This window comes from Pristis pectinata, chromosome 6, assembly GCF_009764475.1.
Source record: "Pristis pectinata isolate sPriPec2 chromosome 6, sPriPec2.1.pri, whole genome shotgun sequence".
Classification (NCBI taxonomy): Eukaryota; Metazoa; Chordata; class Chondrichthyes; order Rhinopristiformes; family Pristidae; genus Pristis; species Pristis pectinata.
This window is the reverse complement of record NC_067410.1, coordinates 64186001-64203453: the sequence shown is the minus strand read 5'-3', so window position 1 is coordinate 64203453 and position 17453 is coordinate 64186001. Positions and strand designations below refer to the sequence as shown.

The following is a 17453-nucleotide window of genomic DNA, read 5'->3' as shown; positions in this document are numbered from 1 at the left end:
GTTTGCAGGGAAATTGCAGCGATATTAGTGATAACGGGCGACTCAACTATTCAAATACCAACTGAGGTAGCATTAGCATCAGGGGCACCGCGGGAGAGGAGTTTCTAACATGTTCAGAGGAATTTTTTTTTGATCAATGTTATTTCTGGGCTTACATGAAACACAGCATTGTTGGAGTTGCTTCTGGGAAATGACCGGGGTCAAATGGAGCAAGTATCCACAGGAGAACAACAAGAAAGTACTGATTACAGAGGGTCTAAAAAGCTATGGAAAAGAACATAGACCACTCCAGGCTACAAATAGTTAATTGAAGAAAGGCCAATTTCAGTGGATGAGAACAGATCTGGTATGAGTAAATTGGAATCATAGCTCAGTGGGCAAAACTATAATTGAACAGTGGGAGACCTTTAAAATGGAGATGTTTCAGCCACGGTCTCAATACATTCGTATGAAAGAAAGGGTATAAAAATTAAAACCAGACCTCCCTGCATGGCCAACAAATAGGGTGTTTAAAAAAAAGCATATGATAGGTGTCAGATAAGTGAGAACTAGGCTGATTACAGGAAGTTTAGAGGGAAAGTAAAGAAGGAAGTAAGAGAGGCAAAGAGAGGGCCTGAGAAACAAGTGACAGGAAGCATAAAAAGAAATCCAAAAATTATTCAATAGATATGTGAGTAGGAAAGTGGTTGTAAGAGGAGACGCAAGGTTGATCAGACACCGAAAATGAAAATTACTCTTAGAGGTATAGTGTATGGCAGAGCTTACTAAATGAGTATATTTCACCAGTCTTCATCAAGGAGGAAGGTGCTGCTGAAGTCTCAGCAAAAGAAAATGTAATTGAAATTCTGTATGGGCTAAAAATTGAAAAAGAGGAGGTAATAGGAAGGCCAGCTGCACTTAAAGTGGATAATCCAACTGGCCCGGATGGAATGCATCCTGGGTTGCTGACAGAAATCAGGCAGGAAGTTGCAGTAGTGGCCATGATCTTCTAAACACCTCAGATTCAAGGGTCATCCACTTCTGGGTACCCTTTTTGAGAAAGGGTGCAGAAGAGATCAACTGAAATGATTCCAGGTTTGAGAGGCATTCATTGCGTGGATAGACTGGAAAAACTGAGGCTGATCTTCTTGTCTTGGGGGGATCCAATAAGGTATTTACATTCATGAAGGGTGTAAACAGAATTGGTGGACAAAGAATGGTAACTAGCAAAAAAACAAAAGTGACAAGGAATCTTTTTTTACACAGCAAGTGGTTAGGGTCTGAAATGCACTGCCAGGTGTTGTAAGTGGTGTAGATTAAACTATAGCCTTCAAAAGGGACCTGGGTAAGTATCTGAGTGAAATTGCCTTTGTCTGTACAACAGTTTCTGTACTTCGAGAATTACTTCACCGGCTCCAAATTCTTTGGGGCATTGTAGGCATAAAGTTCATTGTGCCTTAAGCAAGTACTTTTAAGTGTGTGGTACCCAGTGACTCAGTTAGAAAGTAGAGCTTCTGTTGGTACATTGCTGTTGAAGTGCACAGAATGCAGATTCATGAGAATGATACCAAACAACAACGAAATGAGGGAAAGTGCTTGAGGAGCTGAATAGCCCATTATTGTGCAGCCCACTATACTTTCCATTTCCAGTGTGAAGGCTTGTAGCCGACCCACTGTGATTTCCAGTTCCTAAGCATGAAAGGAAAACTTCTGGCCCATTGAAAGTTTTTGCCCTCCTCAAATCATGACCACCAGTGCCAATTCATCCTTTACTCTGTAAGCCCTACCACTTCCTGCAATTATCAATGAGTGATTATATTCATTGAGCTCAGACATTTTATTTGTTTGTTTGCTTTACTTCTGCTATTAGTGCTAATCTGGACCAATTGATGTTGTCACTGTTCTTTCAGTATTGATGACCTTTTCTTCTGTATTACAGTGTGATGGACAGCGCATTCCCCTACCCAGCCTGCAGGGTATTGCAGTGCTAAACATCCCTAGCTATGCTGGTGGTACCAACTTTTGGGGTGGAACAAAGGAAGATGATGTAAGTACAACTTTAAGACCAGTTATGGTACATGAAAATAAATGGGGTTGCAGGTGGAGTATTCATTTTGGTGTACAGTAAATGCAAACCATAGATCCATGGTACTCGTATCCATACAGTGATGCTGATCACTGCAATCTCTTGTGCATTAATATTATTGCTGACGTAACCCTTGTTGTTCATTCTGCAGATCTTCACAGCCCCTTCTTTTGATGATAAGATCTTAGAGGTGGTGGCTGTGTTTGGCAGTATGCAAATGGCAGTTTCACGAGTCATCAATCTGCAACATCATCGAATTGCTCAAGTAAGAAAGCTCACCCATGCCTGTTTTATTTTCTTCTTTGCTTCTTGTTCTCTTCCTCTTCCAGACAACTAGAATGGGTTAACACCATTCCTCATGACAATCTTTACTGCAGTGCCAAGGACATTCATCCCCACTTTGTTCAAGTGATCTATCCTGCACAGACTATTCTTCCCTCATAATTGGTCCCTATGTCAGAGGACACTCAGTAGTTGCCTTCTGGGCCAATAATAGATTAAACTCCCATTTATTGCTGTTTCTGTGCCACTGAATGTAAAGTACTGGAAGTAGTCCAAAGATTATTGTCAAGCCTTGCTCTTTGGTCTCTTTTCTGACTCATAAAACTCTTTGTGAGATGTCACCTCATTTGTTCAATTATGAAAGATCTGGCATTTCCCTTTTCTTTCTTTTACTCTCCACCAATATCCTAACCTTCGTGACTAATTTATCACCAGTAAGTTCAATACTACATTTTCATAGTAACCCCAATGCCACGGAAAATGCAACCATTCAGAAAATAGCTGAAGATACTACTGATATAACGTTACTGAACCTGACACTAAGAACCAAATAGTCTTACTGAATTCTCATGTTACAGTTACAGATGAAAAGACACTCCAACCAAGAGGTAAAGCTGAAAAAATACAGCCAATGCTATATGGATGAAAGAAAATCAAAAAAGCTAGTGACACACCATGGGGAATCAAATCCAGTAAATGGGATAACTTGTGGATTGGGAAAATAAAATAACCATATCATTTTGGAATTGTAAAAATTCAGTTGGTTCACCAATGTCCAGGGAAAGGAAGCTGCCATGACCATCTTCTGGCATGCATGTATTCAGGCCCACACACCATGGTTAACCCTATGCACTCTAAACTGGTGATGTTAAAACAAAACAGCCTTTTAGAGGAAGGAGGCCTACTACCACCACTTGGGTCAACTAGATACTAGTGAAAACCAGCCTTGCCAGTCTTACTCATAGCCTGAGTACAAATAAGCCAAAAAACAAACTGTATAATGGAGCTAGGAACCTAATACTCAGCACAGTAGAAGCTAAAACAGTGAACTCTTTCAGAGGCTGTGTGCTTCAGTTTCTTTTTGATCTTATATGCTGCACATATATCAGTCTCAAAGGAATATGCTGTTTATTTATTGAGTAACAGCAATGGAATAAAATGTTTGAAAATATTTGACTTATTTCTTGTTATGTGGAATGGAAGCAGTGAGGGCAAATATTAACAACAGTGGGTTGTTTCACAGCTTCTTTAGGCCTCCTTAACTTGGATGCACTTTTTTTCCTACCTCTAGTGTCGTTCAGTAAAGATTACAATCCTCGGCGATGAAGGCGTCCCAGTACAAGTGGATGGGGAAGCTTGGATCCAGCCCCCTGGCTACATAAAAATCATTCACAAGAACCGTGCACAGATGTTGACCAGAGATCGGGTAGGTACTATCTTGAAGCCTGGAGGAGCTGGCTTTAACCATTGAAACCCAAAATAACTTCCAGAAAGGAGAACTTGGAAAAATAGTTCTGTTCTACACTATAAAATTCCACTTTGGCAGTAGATGTCAACCATGCAGAAATAAAATTCATTTTGCTTTAAGAATATTGTATGTGCTTACAAAAGACTACTGACAATTTCCATTACTCTATCAAATGTCTTAGCTGGTGGCACTACACTAATGACCTGGTAGGCAGTGTATATTTTAATGTTAATATGACTTTGAATGGGCTTGTTTTATTGCTACTGACTTCTACTTAGTTGCCCATTATAAAATCTGTTGCACTTCTGACTGAACTTTCTTTAATAACAAAAGTGCTCAGTTTTGCCAAACACAGCTAAGAACCAAACAAATCCTGAAATATGCCAGAAATTAAGGTCAAAAACTTCAAGCCACTCTGATATTAAATTCACATTGGGAAGAACAACACATCAGTTTTGGTATTGGTTTATTATTGTCACTTGTACTGAGGTACAGTGAAAAGCTTGTCTTACAAACCGATCGTACAGGTCAATTCATTACACAGTGCAGTTACATTGAGTTAGTACAGAGTGCATTGAGGTAGTACAGGTAAAAACAATAACAGTACAGAGTAAAGTGTCACAGCTACAGAGAGAGTGCAGTACAATAAGGTGCGAGGTCACAACAAGGTAGATCATGAGGTCATAGTCCATCTCATTGTATAAGGTAACTGTTCAATAGTCTTATCACAATGGGGTAGAAGCTGTCCTTAAAGTCTGGTGGTACGTGCCTTCAGGCTCCTCTATTTTCTACCGATGGAAGAGGAGAGAAGAGAGAATGTCCCGGGTGTGTGGGATCTTTGATTATGCTGGCTGCTTCACCAAGACAATGAGAGGTAAAGACAGAGTCCAAGGAGGGGAGGCTGGTGTCCGTAATGCGCTGGGCTGTGTCCACAACTCTCTGCAGTTTCTTACGGTCCTGGGCAGAGCAGTTGCTGTACCAAGCCATGATACATCCAGATAGCATGCTTTCTATGGTGCATCGGTAAAAGTTGGTGAGAGTCAAAGGGGACAAACCAAATTTCTTTCGCTTCCTGAGGAAGTAGAGATGCTGGTGAGCTTTCTTGGCCGTGGCTTCTACGTGATTTGACCAGGACAGGCTGTTGGTGATGTTCACTCCCAGGAACTTGAAGCTCTCAACCCTCTTGACCTCGGCACCATTGATGTAGACAGGTGCACGTACACCGCCCCCTTTCCTGAAGTCAATGACCAGCTCTTTTGTTGACATTGAGGGAAAGGTTGTTGTCATGACACCATTCCACTAAGCTCTCTATCTCCTTCCTATACTCCAACTCATTGCTGTTTGAGATACGGCCTACAACAGTGGTAGATGGAGTTAGAGCAGAATCTGGCCACACAGTCATGAGTGTACAGGGAGTAGAGTAGAAGGCTGAGGACGCAGCCTTGTGGGGCACTAGTGTTGAGAATAATTGTGTCGGAGGTATTGCTGCCTATCCTCATTGATTGCGGTCTGTTTGTTAGAAAGTCAAGGATCCAGTTACAGTGGGAGGTGTTGAGTCCTAGGTCTTGGAGTTTGGTGACAAGCTTACTTGGGATTAATGTATTGAAGGCAGAGCTGTAGTCAATAAACAGTAGTCTAACATAGGTGTACTTACTGTCCAGATGTTCCAGAGCTGAGTGTAGGGCCAGGGAGATGGCATCCACTGTAGACCTGTTTCGGCGATAGGCAAATTGCAATGGGTCCAGGTTGTCTGGGAGGCTAGAGTTGATGCGTGCCATGATCAACCTCTCAAGGCACTTCATGATGGTGGATGTCAGAGCCACTGGTCAGTAGTCATTGAGGCATGTTACCTTGTTCTTCTTCAGTACCGGGATGATAGTGGTCTTCTTAAAACAGGTGGGAACCTGAGATTGAAGCAGGGAGAGGTTAAATATGTCCGCAAATACTTCTGCCAGCTGATCAGCACAAGATCTGAGTACACGGCCAGGGACACCATCTGGGCCAGGTGCTTTCCTCGTGTTCACTCTCTGGAAGACTGATCTTACGTCCTCCACTGTGATCATAGGTTCAGCTTCATTGGTTAAGTTCATCTGAAAGGGATGCACTGTTGTTAGCTATGCAGCCCGACTTCGTCTTGTAGCCTGTTATGGCATGTTAGCCCTGCCATAACTGACGGCTGGTCAGGTACTCAATTGGTATTGCCTCTTGGCATCCCTGATAGCTTTCCAAAGGTCATACCTCGATTTCTTGTACAGATCAGGATCACCAGAGTTGTGTGCAGCAGTCCTCGACTTCAGTAGGGAGTGAATCTCTCGGTTCATTTATGGTTTCCTGTTTGGGAACACCCGTATTATCTGCTTTGGTACACAGTCCTCCACACACTTGCTGATAAAGTCTGTGATGGTGGTGACATACTCATCAAGGCTGGCAGTTGAGAATGTTTACTTTCCACATGAGATTATTGTATTTCTTTTTTTGTTTGTATATCTTTTGGTATCTGGAATCACTTGCAAGGCCTTTTCTTTAGCACTCACCTGCTGGGACATGCCATCATTGATGCAGTTGCTCTTGAGGTCTCCTCCTCTCATTAGCTGTTTAATTGTCCACCAGCATTTATGACTAGAGATTTGTTCTGATCTGTTGTTTGTGATGTTGTTTAGCTCTCTCTATTGCACATTGCATATTTATGCAATGAATAGCCAGCTCCATAACGTGCACACAAAGCCAGATTAGTCACCGCATAGGTGCTATTGAACAGATTCTCTTGTTTGAATAACGACATCATTAGTTGCCTGTTATGTCAGTCATTTTGAAAAACTTAGGGCATGTCAAGAGAGTATGGCCAATTTCCTAACATGCAACAGAGACAGAAGGTTTTCTGAGCATTTTGCCTTTCTCAAGGAACACTACACTGGAGGCAAATATACTACATCCTAATCACATGTAATGTCACCTCTTTGCTTCCTTTAACTGTAAGGTAAAAAAATGGAGATGGAATGGCATTGAATCCCAGTGCAGTCGAAGCCTGAGTTTGGATAGGTGATCTGCCATCAATCTTGAGTGCATTTATGTCTGCCCATCCCACAGGCTTTTGAGAACACCCTCAAATCTTGGGAAGATAAGCAAAAATGTGAACTACCTCGTCCATCATCCCAGCATGCCTTGCAGCCCGAGATAGTTTCAGAAGAGGAAGCTGCTGAGATCAATCAGTTTGGCCGAGCGGCTGGAACGCTCATCCATCGGTAAGTGGCTCAAAGGACATTTACCTAAACTACACATCTTCCTTCAGCTTAGACAGCAGGACAGGCCATGCTGCAGATATCCTGGGAGTGACCTCTGCAATGGTGGCAGGAGACTGGCACAGACCTCTGGTCCTAGACCATGAGTAGAGCTTCCTGTGGGAGGAGATATACAGTCTTCAGCAACAAATACTAAAGGGGAGATTGAAGTTTACTTTCTAATCTTTGCTACAATTCATCCCCAATTTAAGAGTTGAGACAGTGTGCTGTACAAGAGAAACATTAAAGCTGCAAGCAACAAATTGCAATATGCATTGTAGACTGTCAGAGCTGTAATTGTTAACCCAGCAGAAGAGGACATAATGTGCAGGATAAGAGGTAACATCCATCTGCTATGTGCAGTTGCACTCTGTATGCTTAAAGGGAATGGGGAAGTTGCAAGTCTCTTGCATGTGTAACAAGCTATGAATTAGCCCTAAATGAATAGGAGGCATAAGTTACCTGTTACGTGATTTAAAAATGGCTGCTTGTTAGATGCACTGGGGTTAGTGCCATAAGCTATCCAGTTCAGTAAAGTAGGCCATATTATAAAGCTGTAAGAAGTATAAGTTGTCTTTATTTCATCATAACAAGCTGCGTATTGTAGAGAATACAGTAAAGGTTGTACGTTGTATGTCACATGGGGAAACTAATGCTCTCATCCAATATTCCTTCACGTATGTCACTGGACCCTCGAAGATCAGGCAGTACCAAGCTTCTTGTTTTGATTCGTGGTATTGTTCTATTGTGTGTTTCTCTGGTCAGGTTTCAGATTTGGCTGATGTACAGCAAAATTGTTCAGATCAGAATTCACTCTCCTGACTTGTCTTCATCAAGGATCAACCTGTGCTTAGCCAACATTGCACTGTCCTGTTTGCTTTGTTTCCCCAAAGCCTTCTTCATTAGGCCTCCAACTTCCATTTCACTATTGTTTTAATAGCTGATGTTCCCCATCTTTTCTTTTTCTCCCCTACAATGTCCTTCCTCCTCTCTCTCTCCAGGATTCGGGAGACTGCACAGCTTCATCATACCATGGAACAAGAGCTTGCACACGCGGTAAATGCCAGTGCCAAATCAATGGATAAAGTTTATGCAAAGTCAAAAACAACAGAGGTAATAAATGGTACTGATGACTGTGGGCTATGGGATGGAAATCTACAACTAGCTAGACTGGATGGGCTATCCAGATATGCAGTCAGGCTAGATACAGGTATAAGGGAATGGACAGCATACTTCTCTTTACTGGTCAGACTACTTGGCAATGATGTTCATAGCTGGGCCAGATTTGTCAATAAAGTAGGGAGTTGCAGTTGGCCAAACTACAGTCTGCTGCGCTGCACTGCTCCTTGCTACCACGGCTGTTTCCTAAGGGTTGGTGCCCAAAACTGATTGCAGCCAGCATCTGTCATCTGTAGTCTACATGGACTTCAGTAAGGCCTTTGACTAAGTCCCATATAGAAGGCTGATCCAAAAGGATAAAGCCCATGGGATCCAAGGCATGTTGACAAATTCAATCCAAAACTTACTTGGGAAAAGCAAAGAGAGGGCTGCTTTTGTGATTGGAGGTCTGTGACCAGCAACGTACCACGGGGATCAGTGCTGTGAACCTTGCTGTTTGTTATATACATTAACAACTTGGAGTGAATGTAGGATGTATGATTAGCATGTTTGCAGATGACACAAAATTAGTGGTGTTGACAGTGTAGTATAGACTACCGAATGATATTGATAAACTGGTAATTTGGGCAGGGCAGTGGCAGATGGAATTTAATCCTGATAAGTGTGAGCTGATGCACTTTGAAGGGTCTAATAAGGGTAGGACATATACCATGGATAGTACAGCCTAAGGAGGATACTGTAGAAGGCATATGGGATGGGTGCCTTCGTTAGCTGAGGCATAGAGTGTAAGAGCAGGAAGGTCTTGGTACAAATTTACAAAACATTAGTTGGGTCACATCTGGAATATTGTGTGCCTTCTGGTCACCACACTATAGGAAGGAGAGGGTACAGAAGAGATTCACCAGGATGTTGCCTGGGGGATGCAATGTTTGTTATGAGGAAAGACTGATCGGGCTGGGTTTGTTTTCTTTGGAGGCTGAGAGGGGACCTGATGGAGATGTACACAATTATGAAAGGTGTATATAAGGCAGATAGTTAGAAACTTTCTCCCATGGTAGAGACATCAAAGACCAGTGGGCATAAGGTTTAGAGGGATCTGAGAAGGAATATTTTTCAGCCAGAGGGTGGTTGCAATCTGGAAAACACTTCCTGAGAAGGTGGAGGAAACAGGTTCTTGCACATTTAAGAAGCGTCTATAGAGCACTTGAATTCACCAAGTCATGGTAGGCTATGGACCGAGTGCTGGTAAATGGGAATAACATAGATAGGTACTTGATAGTCAGCATGGACATATTGGGCTGAAGGGCCTGTTCCTGTGCTGTATGACTCTATGAGATGGCAGTGGAACTTAGAAGTTGCTTACGAACAGGAGCACTCGTCAAAGGTGTAGTATCCATCTTGGGTGTGATGTGAGTGGAATTCTTCAGGTTCAGTGTTATCTTGGGAGAGGAGCTAAAAAAATGCACAAATCTCATCTTGATCTGAAGTATGTAACTTTAGAAAACAACAGCTTGATGCTAAGATATTTGCACAAGTAAATCCCATGTTTAAGCCTTCCATTCAAGGAGCTTAATATCCCAAACATGAGCTTTCTTGTAGACACAAGAGACTACAGATGGTGGAATATGGACCAAAAGATATATTGCTGAAAGAAGTCAGTGGAGCAAGCAGCATCTGTGGAGGTAAAGGAGCAGTCGACATTTCAAGTCGAGACCCTGCATCAGGACTGAAAGTGCAGAAGAAGGATAACTTCCCTTTGCCTCCACAGATGCTACTTGACCCACTGAATTCTTCAATGAGTTTTCTTGTTCCATATTTATGTTTTTCTTCTGAGTGTGTTAGTGAGAAAGCAACACTCATTACTATCATCTACTGCAGGAGAAACCAGCGGTACTGAGGAGAAGAGGAGAAAGTGCAGTCACACACAAGTGAGCCTGTTGCCAGTTGGCCTTGGGCACACAGAAGCTGTCACTTTTCAGAAAAACCTTATTCCCGAAAGCCTACTGGGACTTGGCTCTGCATTCTGCCTATTTGTCAGCCACTTAAGTGTGAGAGTGTGACCAGTATTAATTTGAGGATTTACTCAGGTTTTGTCCAATAATTAAAGTCTAGCAGTCTTTACTTTGGAAAGTAGTATAGTTTAAGCCAATTACCTTGGCAGTTCTGGACCAGCCTAGTTATAAACAGCCACTCAGGCTGTGGGACCCAACCAATTGGTATAGGGAAGAATAATCTAGTGTTAGTACCAGCATCCCTAATAAATTAATTTCATAAAACTTCACCCATGCTTCGAAATCTCTAAAATAAAACTTTGTCCCATTTGATCTCTACAACTCTCCAGTCTTATATTCTGCACCCTCCTATTTCCCATATATTCCAGTCTTCAAATTTCACCTCAATTTACATTCAGTCTTCCAAACAATTGAAAGCATCATTCTCTTTTAACCGTGATCTCCATCAAAACTACTCTTTTTGGTAACATTTCCGTTTTGAAAAGTCTCTTCAGAATCTGTCTGACCATGGTTTGGGTTATCTCAACTGACCTTTCCATTGCTGACTGATACTTGCTTCTTCCCTGTGAAGAGCCTTCAAATGTTTGCTACATAAAGGATGGTTTATAAGTGCAAGCTGTTCCTGGCTATCTGAGAGATTCCCTGATTTCAGTGTGAGCTGCAGATAATGTAAGGGTCATGTGTAACAGGAATGACGTTGCTACTGAGCAGACATCAAGACCCAGAATGGATTTAAAGTTATCTCATCTTGTTTTTGTTTCTCAAAGGGCTTGAGTTGCAGTCTGGTGATGGAGATGGTCAACAATGGGAAAGCCCTGCACAATGAGACAGAACTTCTTCTGGCAGGCAAAATGTCACTGGTAAGGAAAGACTCAAGTGGTGGGAACCAATGGGTTCCAGTGTTTAGATGTAGAATAATTAAGTGAGTCACAAGTTAAATGAAATGTTCCAATTGTTAAAAGAAGTTGCAGACTGGTACTATGGGAAGCTTCAAACAATTTGCATTTCAATAGCATAACTGGTGATTTAAGCACTGGGGTCTAATTGAGGTATTTGGACAATGTACAGACAAGAATAATGGAAACACTGGAGTAAACTACAAGCTGGAAAATATTCAAGAGCTATATATAAAAGATATGTAATTAAGTGAGTGCAAGCTTGAGTCTGTTCAAGGTTTTGAAGGTTTATTCTGCATATAAAGTAACAGATACTTGGGAATGAGCAACTGCCTGTAATTAAGTGATCTCACCAAGCTATACATCATATTTTGCCACTTGCAAGTCAAAATATAACAGAAAGTTTTAACATCAATTACATTTGTGTACAATTCAGTGATCAAGCAATTAAAGTGACAAGTGAACCCATGATCTCAAAAGAATCAAATTCCGAGTGCAACAGTATTTAGTACGAAATCACTTTGTGATTCATGATATCGCCTGTTGTAAATGGGAAGATTTATTCCACTTAGTCTATATTTTTTACAATTGTTCTACAGACTATCCAGTGTATATCCTTCTATACTGTATGTAGTTTTATTTATTAGTATATTCCTGCAGATGATTCTTGCTGGGTCACAGTTCTAAAATTGTTAACAGCCTCTAATACTATTCCCTAGTGTCCAGACATCTTTATTTGATGCTAAGTACTGAGAATGAGCAAGGAATTCAACTCCAGGAGATCATGACTGTAGGTATTCCAGTGTATAACACCCATAAAATCATTGTCCAGAGGCAATGATTTGACATTAATTAAAAGCAAGAATGCCTCCTAATTTTCCCCTTTCCCAAAATACAACACTGTTGCAGCCACAGCCTTGAATGAGAGCACGTACACACTGGGAATTTAAACTTATGCCTTCTGTTCTGAAGAGCTAATAGATGCCACCTTTGCTTTGAGGGATTGGCTAAGAATGTAAGCCTGGTCTATCAACAGTGTTTAATGCTGTCTAATGTCACTGCAGCTTGTGTGTACCTTTTGTATTAACAATGATTAAATGACTCAACGTACTCACTTCCTCTATTCAATCACATGGCAGCTGTATAAAACTTTGATTAGGTCACATTTGGAGTATTGTGTGTAGGTCTGGAAACCACATTCAGGAAGAATGTGGAAGGTGCAGAAGAGGTTTACCAGGATTTTGCTTGGATTAGAGAGTTTTAGCTACAAGGAGAGGATGGACAAACATGGAATGTTTTCCCTGGAGCATCAGAGGCTGAGGGGTGATCTGATAGATGTATATAAAATCATGAGAGGTATAGACAGGATAGATAGTCAGAGTCTTTTTCCCAGGGCAGAAATGTCAAATATTAGAGGGCATAGATTTAAGGTGAAAGGGGGAAAGTTTAAAGGAAATTTGAGAGGGAAGATTTTTTTACACAGAGGGTGGTAAGTGCCTGGAATGCACGGCCAGGGGAGGTGGTGGAAGCAGATATGAAAGCAACGTTTCAGAAGCACTTAGACAGGCACATAAGCAGGCAGGGAATGGAGGGATATACAGTAGACCATGTGTAGGCAGATGGGATTAGTTTAATCTGAAACATAATGGTCGGCACAGACATCATGGATTGAAGGCCCTGTTCCTGTGCTATACTGTTCTGTGTTCAATTTTAATTGCAATTAATTACATTGGAATAAAATGAGCTAATCTCAGCTGCTTCCAATTTAATATTTTTTGCAATGTTTTGGAGACAATTGTAAGTCACTGATGTGTTTCTAAGAGATAACATGTCGTATAAACAAGGTTTGATAGTGTATTACTAATTCATAGCAGATTGGATTACTGAGTTTGTAAACAAATACGGTTTGGTAGCCATTTCACATTCATGACAGCCGGTTGGGTTTACAAAGTTAGTTAGTCTGCAGCACTCCCTGGTGATGACACTGAAGCCCAGAAGCTGAAATTATTTGGTCAATCATTTCTGGTCATGGTACAATACAAAAGGAAAAAGAGAAAATGTATTGAATAGAAAAAAATAATTGCAACCCCATGTTTAAGGCTAGCATTTGTTTTTGTTTAGTGATTATTACTGAGCATGCTGCTGTATGCTTTCCTTTTCTGGGTGCAGCAGTTGGATCCCCCTCAGAAGGACGAGCTCACTGGGGCTCTGGCTAATGTGGACCTTCAGCTTCGCAAACTGGCAGAAATCCCCTGGCTGTGTCAGCTTATCGAACCAAGTGATGATGAGGTAGGCTCAGAAGCAAACAAAGAATCTTACTGAATGGTTGACTTATAGAATATGTTCAGTAGGCAACCTAAGTCTTCGTTTCTTTTCTATTTTCTCTTCCTCCTCAAAATGCTAAAGTGGAGTTGGGTGTACAAGTGTAGGAAAGGTTTTGCTGGTATTAGGTCAAGACTCTTTACGCTATGACCAAGGCCAAGACTTGTTTACACATTAATCTGCTTCCCACTTGATCCTGATGTCAATGGCATATCTACAAGTGGGATATTTTCCTCTGTGTCTAATAAACTGAAAATTATTGCTGCTTTTTTTTCATGTGACTTTACAGGGGCAGTTGTTGGAATATTCCAAACGTACTCGTAGTGCCAAGTTCCGTCTTGTGTCAAAGTTAAAAAAAGAGAAAAATAACAAAAATAAGGAAACCAGAGGGAATATGGGTTTGCCAGGTGTGTATGTGAACTTTGAATCTTACTTACTTTTGTCATTTGTGTATATTTTGTCATTATCATCCCAGTCTGCCGATATGTTTTCCATTCATGCCAGGAGAGATTCAGGTTCAGAATGCTATCCCTGTTTTACTGTTTGCACCATCTTTGATGTGTGGATGGCATTTTCCAGTAGTCCATTTTAATATTTGCAGTCTGCCTAAGGCTCAGTGCTTTCAAAGAAATCAGTGACCTCCTGCCTCTGTCGTCTTACAATTTGATGCCTTATAGAGACATCATAGATTGCTCTGATAGGGATTTGCATTGGAAGTAAGTAGTTCCCATGTGGTTTCCCATGTTTCTTTAGATGATGTAGGGGGAAATTTCAAGCCACAACCCTATCACAGTTATTGTTTACTAGAATATGGTGCCAGGTGTGAGAAAATCCCAGGTTCTATCTGATCTCATCTTGCTAACCATGTAATAACTGGCCTCAGAATATATCCGCGAAAGAAAATATTAGTTGAAAGCTCCAATATACATCAGAAAGTCATAGAGCTGTGACTGTGGTTCTTCCAATGGTCAGATGTATTACCAATACTAACTGTCAAGAATAGAAAATTGAGAATGAACATGAGTTAGATGAAGTAGGAAAGCTATTGCAGATGTGTTTGAGCAACTTGTCGAATGCAGTAACATCATATACAAATGCAGGTACTTAATTTCTTTTTTTAAAACTGCTTTGAAGATTTTTTTCTGAAAATCTCCATCTCTAAAAAAAATCTTTAAAACTGCAATTTTAATTGAGAGTGCAGGTCAACTGTGGGGCAGACAGAGAGGTTAGGCCTGGGCCCCAGCTAATCCTGGCATCATGGTTGTTTGTAGAACACCACCTGTAATTCAGCTCAGAGAAACTAGCAATACTCATCAATTGAATATTGCTGGTCATTCTGAGCATTTAACCTTGTCCATGTCTCACTTCTTCACCTAGAACCTGAGTAGAATCTCTTTCTGATTCAAGAAACCTTTCTAAATCTCACTTATACATCTAAATTGTGTCAGAATTTTTTTTCTGCACTTTAATCTATCAGCACCTACCTTTCATCCAATACAAAAACATTACATTCTGAATATTTAAATGATGCTAGAGATTATAAGTAAATCATGCTCCACTTTTCATTGTTCTGATTAAATGGCTGTCTTACCTGTTTATGGATGCTAATGTATTGCACATTCAATTGAAGACATGGTCTAAGTTAGCTTTAAATGGGACCTACATCAATGTAATTTGTCTTGTTTGGACTTACTTACTTTGAGTAATAGCTAAAGATTGTATCAGCCTTGGGTACATGTGTGTTCTGTACATCCTAACTCATATTACATCTGGGTCAAGTTTACACTTCATCTCCTACCAGACACTGAATGCAAACTGACTTTAAGTGACTGCCATCTACCTGAGCAGAAGTTTCAGGGAGTAGCTTAACAAGGGGTACAAACGCTCCATAGGGTGGAGATGAGTGGAAGACATGCCAACACAATCCAATTATTTTTCTACTGTCTGTTTCTCTCCTCCTTGAAAAGTTAGCGTTGGGTGGACATTTCAATGATATTAGTCATCCACTTATATTTCACTCAAGCAGTCATTCTTCATGTATAAAGCTAAAGAGTGATTGTTAGGAGGGTATCAAAGCCAAACCCAATTCTTTCTTCACCCAGAATTCATTCAGACATTCCTAGGCCCAATGAAACAGGAACAGTAGGCAGTTTCCTCCACTATTTCCAATCAAATTTCCAATTATTTCAAATTAAAGTACTTCACCTGGCATATACACCAATTCCCTGGTGTATATGCCAGGTGAAGTACTTCGATACTAACTCAGAACAGATCATTAAGTGATACATCGGATGTTACTGCTTTCCGTATCTTGATGCAATGTCATATGATTCTTTTTGTCAACACTATTTTTCTTTGTCCAGAAGGGTTATCACTATTATAGTCAGGTTGGAAGCAAATCTGTTTTATTTTGTACATTTGATATTGTAGCCTGGAGCTTTCCACTTAAAAGCACATATTTCATTTCAGCAGCTGTGTCAGTCACCAGATTGCATTGCATGTTTACTGATTCACAGTATCCTCTTGAAATTCCTCTTGTGAGATTAACTCTGCACTCTCTGAAATTTCTGTGGGCCTCTTTATTGCTAGCGGGTGATGGTTGTGCATTTCTCTTCGCCTTTGGGATTGTGGGTACTGAAGGTGGCGCTGCTCTTCGCTTTCCCACAGTGCATCAGTGGGGTACTGAGGAGGTGGCGGCCTGGTTAGAGCATCTTAGCCTGTTCGAATACAGAGACATCTTCATCGGACACGACATCCGTGGCTCAGAGCTCTTGCATCTGGAGAGGCGAGATCTGAAGGTACTGCAAGTGACGTTCTCACTTCTGCATGAATGATAAACTAACATGGCCTCGCCTTATCCATACTGTCTTTCAGCATTAACTTCCTGTGTGGGCTGAGATCACATCAGTTGGAAGGTATATTGAATCTATTACTTCCAAAGGAGTTTGCAAACGATAGTGTAAAAAGAAGGGATAAGAGAATTACTATTAAGAAAACTACCAAAACAATTCATGCACTATAGTTTAATACATGCTCAAACATTTTTAGTCAAAATGGCCAACCTAAAAAATTTCTGTGAAAGGAAGGAGAGACAAAGTAAAGATAGAGGGAGTTCTTACCCAGGAAATTTTTAATATGGTACTAGAAGCAGCATCAATTTTATTGGTATGAAGCAATGAACAATAATTTAAAAGGGGCCTAATCTGAATTGAATTGCAGCCTAAGTATGGAAGTCAAGGCAACTGTCTGCACTGGGGCTCCTTGATGGGTTTTGTGCTGGTTGAGTGTCAAGGCAAGTTTCTTGGACTGCAGCTCCTTGGCAGGATTGGTTCTGGATGATGCCAAACTGAGTAACGAGATGGGATTTCGTTATCTGTATCTGCTGTATCTAGGAGCCAAGGAAAGTGCCTGGACTGGTGTTCGGCAGGTCCCTGTATTCCAACTCATTACCAGCCTGCTGTGAATAGGTGCCAGACAAACTCCTGAACTTGGAACAGTGGCTTTTTCATGTTTTGGATCCACTAGGGGACAGATAAAATGTGCAGAATGAGGGTGAAATTTGGACCTAACCAGATGACTTTTGCACAATTAAAAATCATCAAAGATTTCCTTGTGGATTATTGTGGCTGGGTGTGTATTAACAATCTGATGTGATGTCAGTTGCTGCCAAGCTTCTGGGTATTTCAAACACTTTTTTTCACCTTTGGTTGTTTGTGCAAGATTTCTCAATATTAAACTCTTTTTCAGAGTAATCATTGTCTAATCTCAAATATCTGGGCAAATTTGCAGTAAAATGTTTTGTAACAAAAAAAATGCTTCATTTGATACAGGATCATTCATAGATTCATATAGTCATACAGTACGGAAACAGGCCCTTCGGCTCAACACATACATGCAGACCAGGATGCCTATCCACACTAATCCCATTTGCCTGCATTTGGCCCATATCCTTGCAAGCCTTTCTTATCCATGTACCTGTCCAAATGATGTTTAAATGTTGTAATTGTATCC

The 17453-nt window shown here is 40.9% G+C and overlaps 1 protein-coding gene across 5 annotated transcripts in view; it reads left to right on the top strand.

The window, feature by feature from the left end:
• The window catches only part of LOC127571606 (diacylglycerol kinase delta-like), a 139059-nt gene that overhangs the window by 112973 nt on the left and 8633 nt on the right, over positions 1 to 17453 (top strand). For 2 of the 5 annotated variants that reach the window (XM_052018138.1, XM_052018142.1), the window contains 9 exons: positions 1919 to 2026; positions 2217 to 2330; positions 3639 to 3773; positions 6903 to 7057; positions 8095 to 8206; positions 10992 to 11084; positions 13290 to 13409; positions 13732 to 13849; positions 16083 to 16240. In XM_052018138.1, the coding sequence (XP_051874098.1) occupies positions 1919 to 2026; positions 2217 to 2330; positions 3639 to 3773; positions 6903 to 7057; positions 8095 to 8206; positions 10992 to 11084; positions 13290 to 13409; positions 13732 to 13849; positions 16083 to 16240 (1113 nt within the window). Of the gene's footprint in view, positions 1 to 1918; positions 2027 to 2216; positions 2331 to 3638; positions 3774 to 6902; positions 7058 to 8094; positions 8207 to 10991; positions 11085 to 13241; positions 13410 to 13731; positions 13850 to 16082; positions 16241 to 17453 lie in introns of those variants that run through there. The other 3 variants (XM_052018140.1, XM_052018141.1, XM_052018143.1) reach the window with 3 other exon arrangements.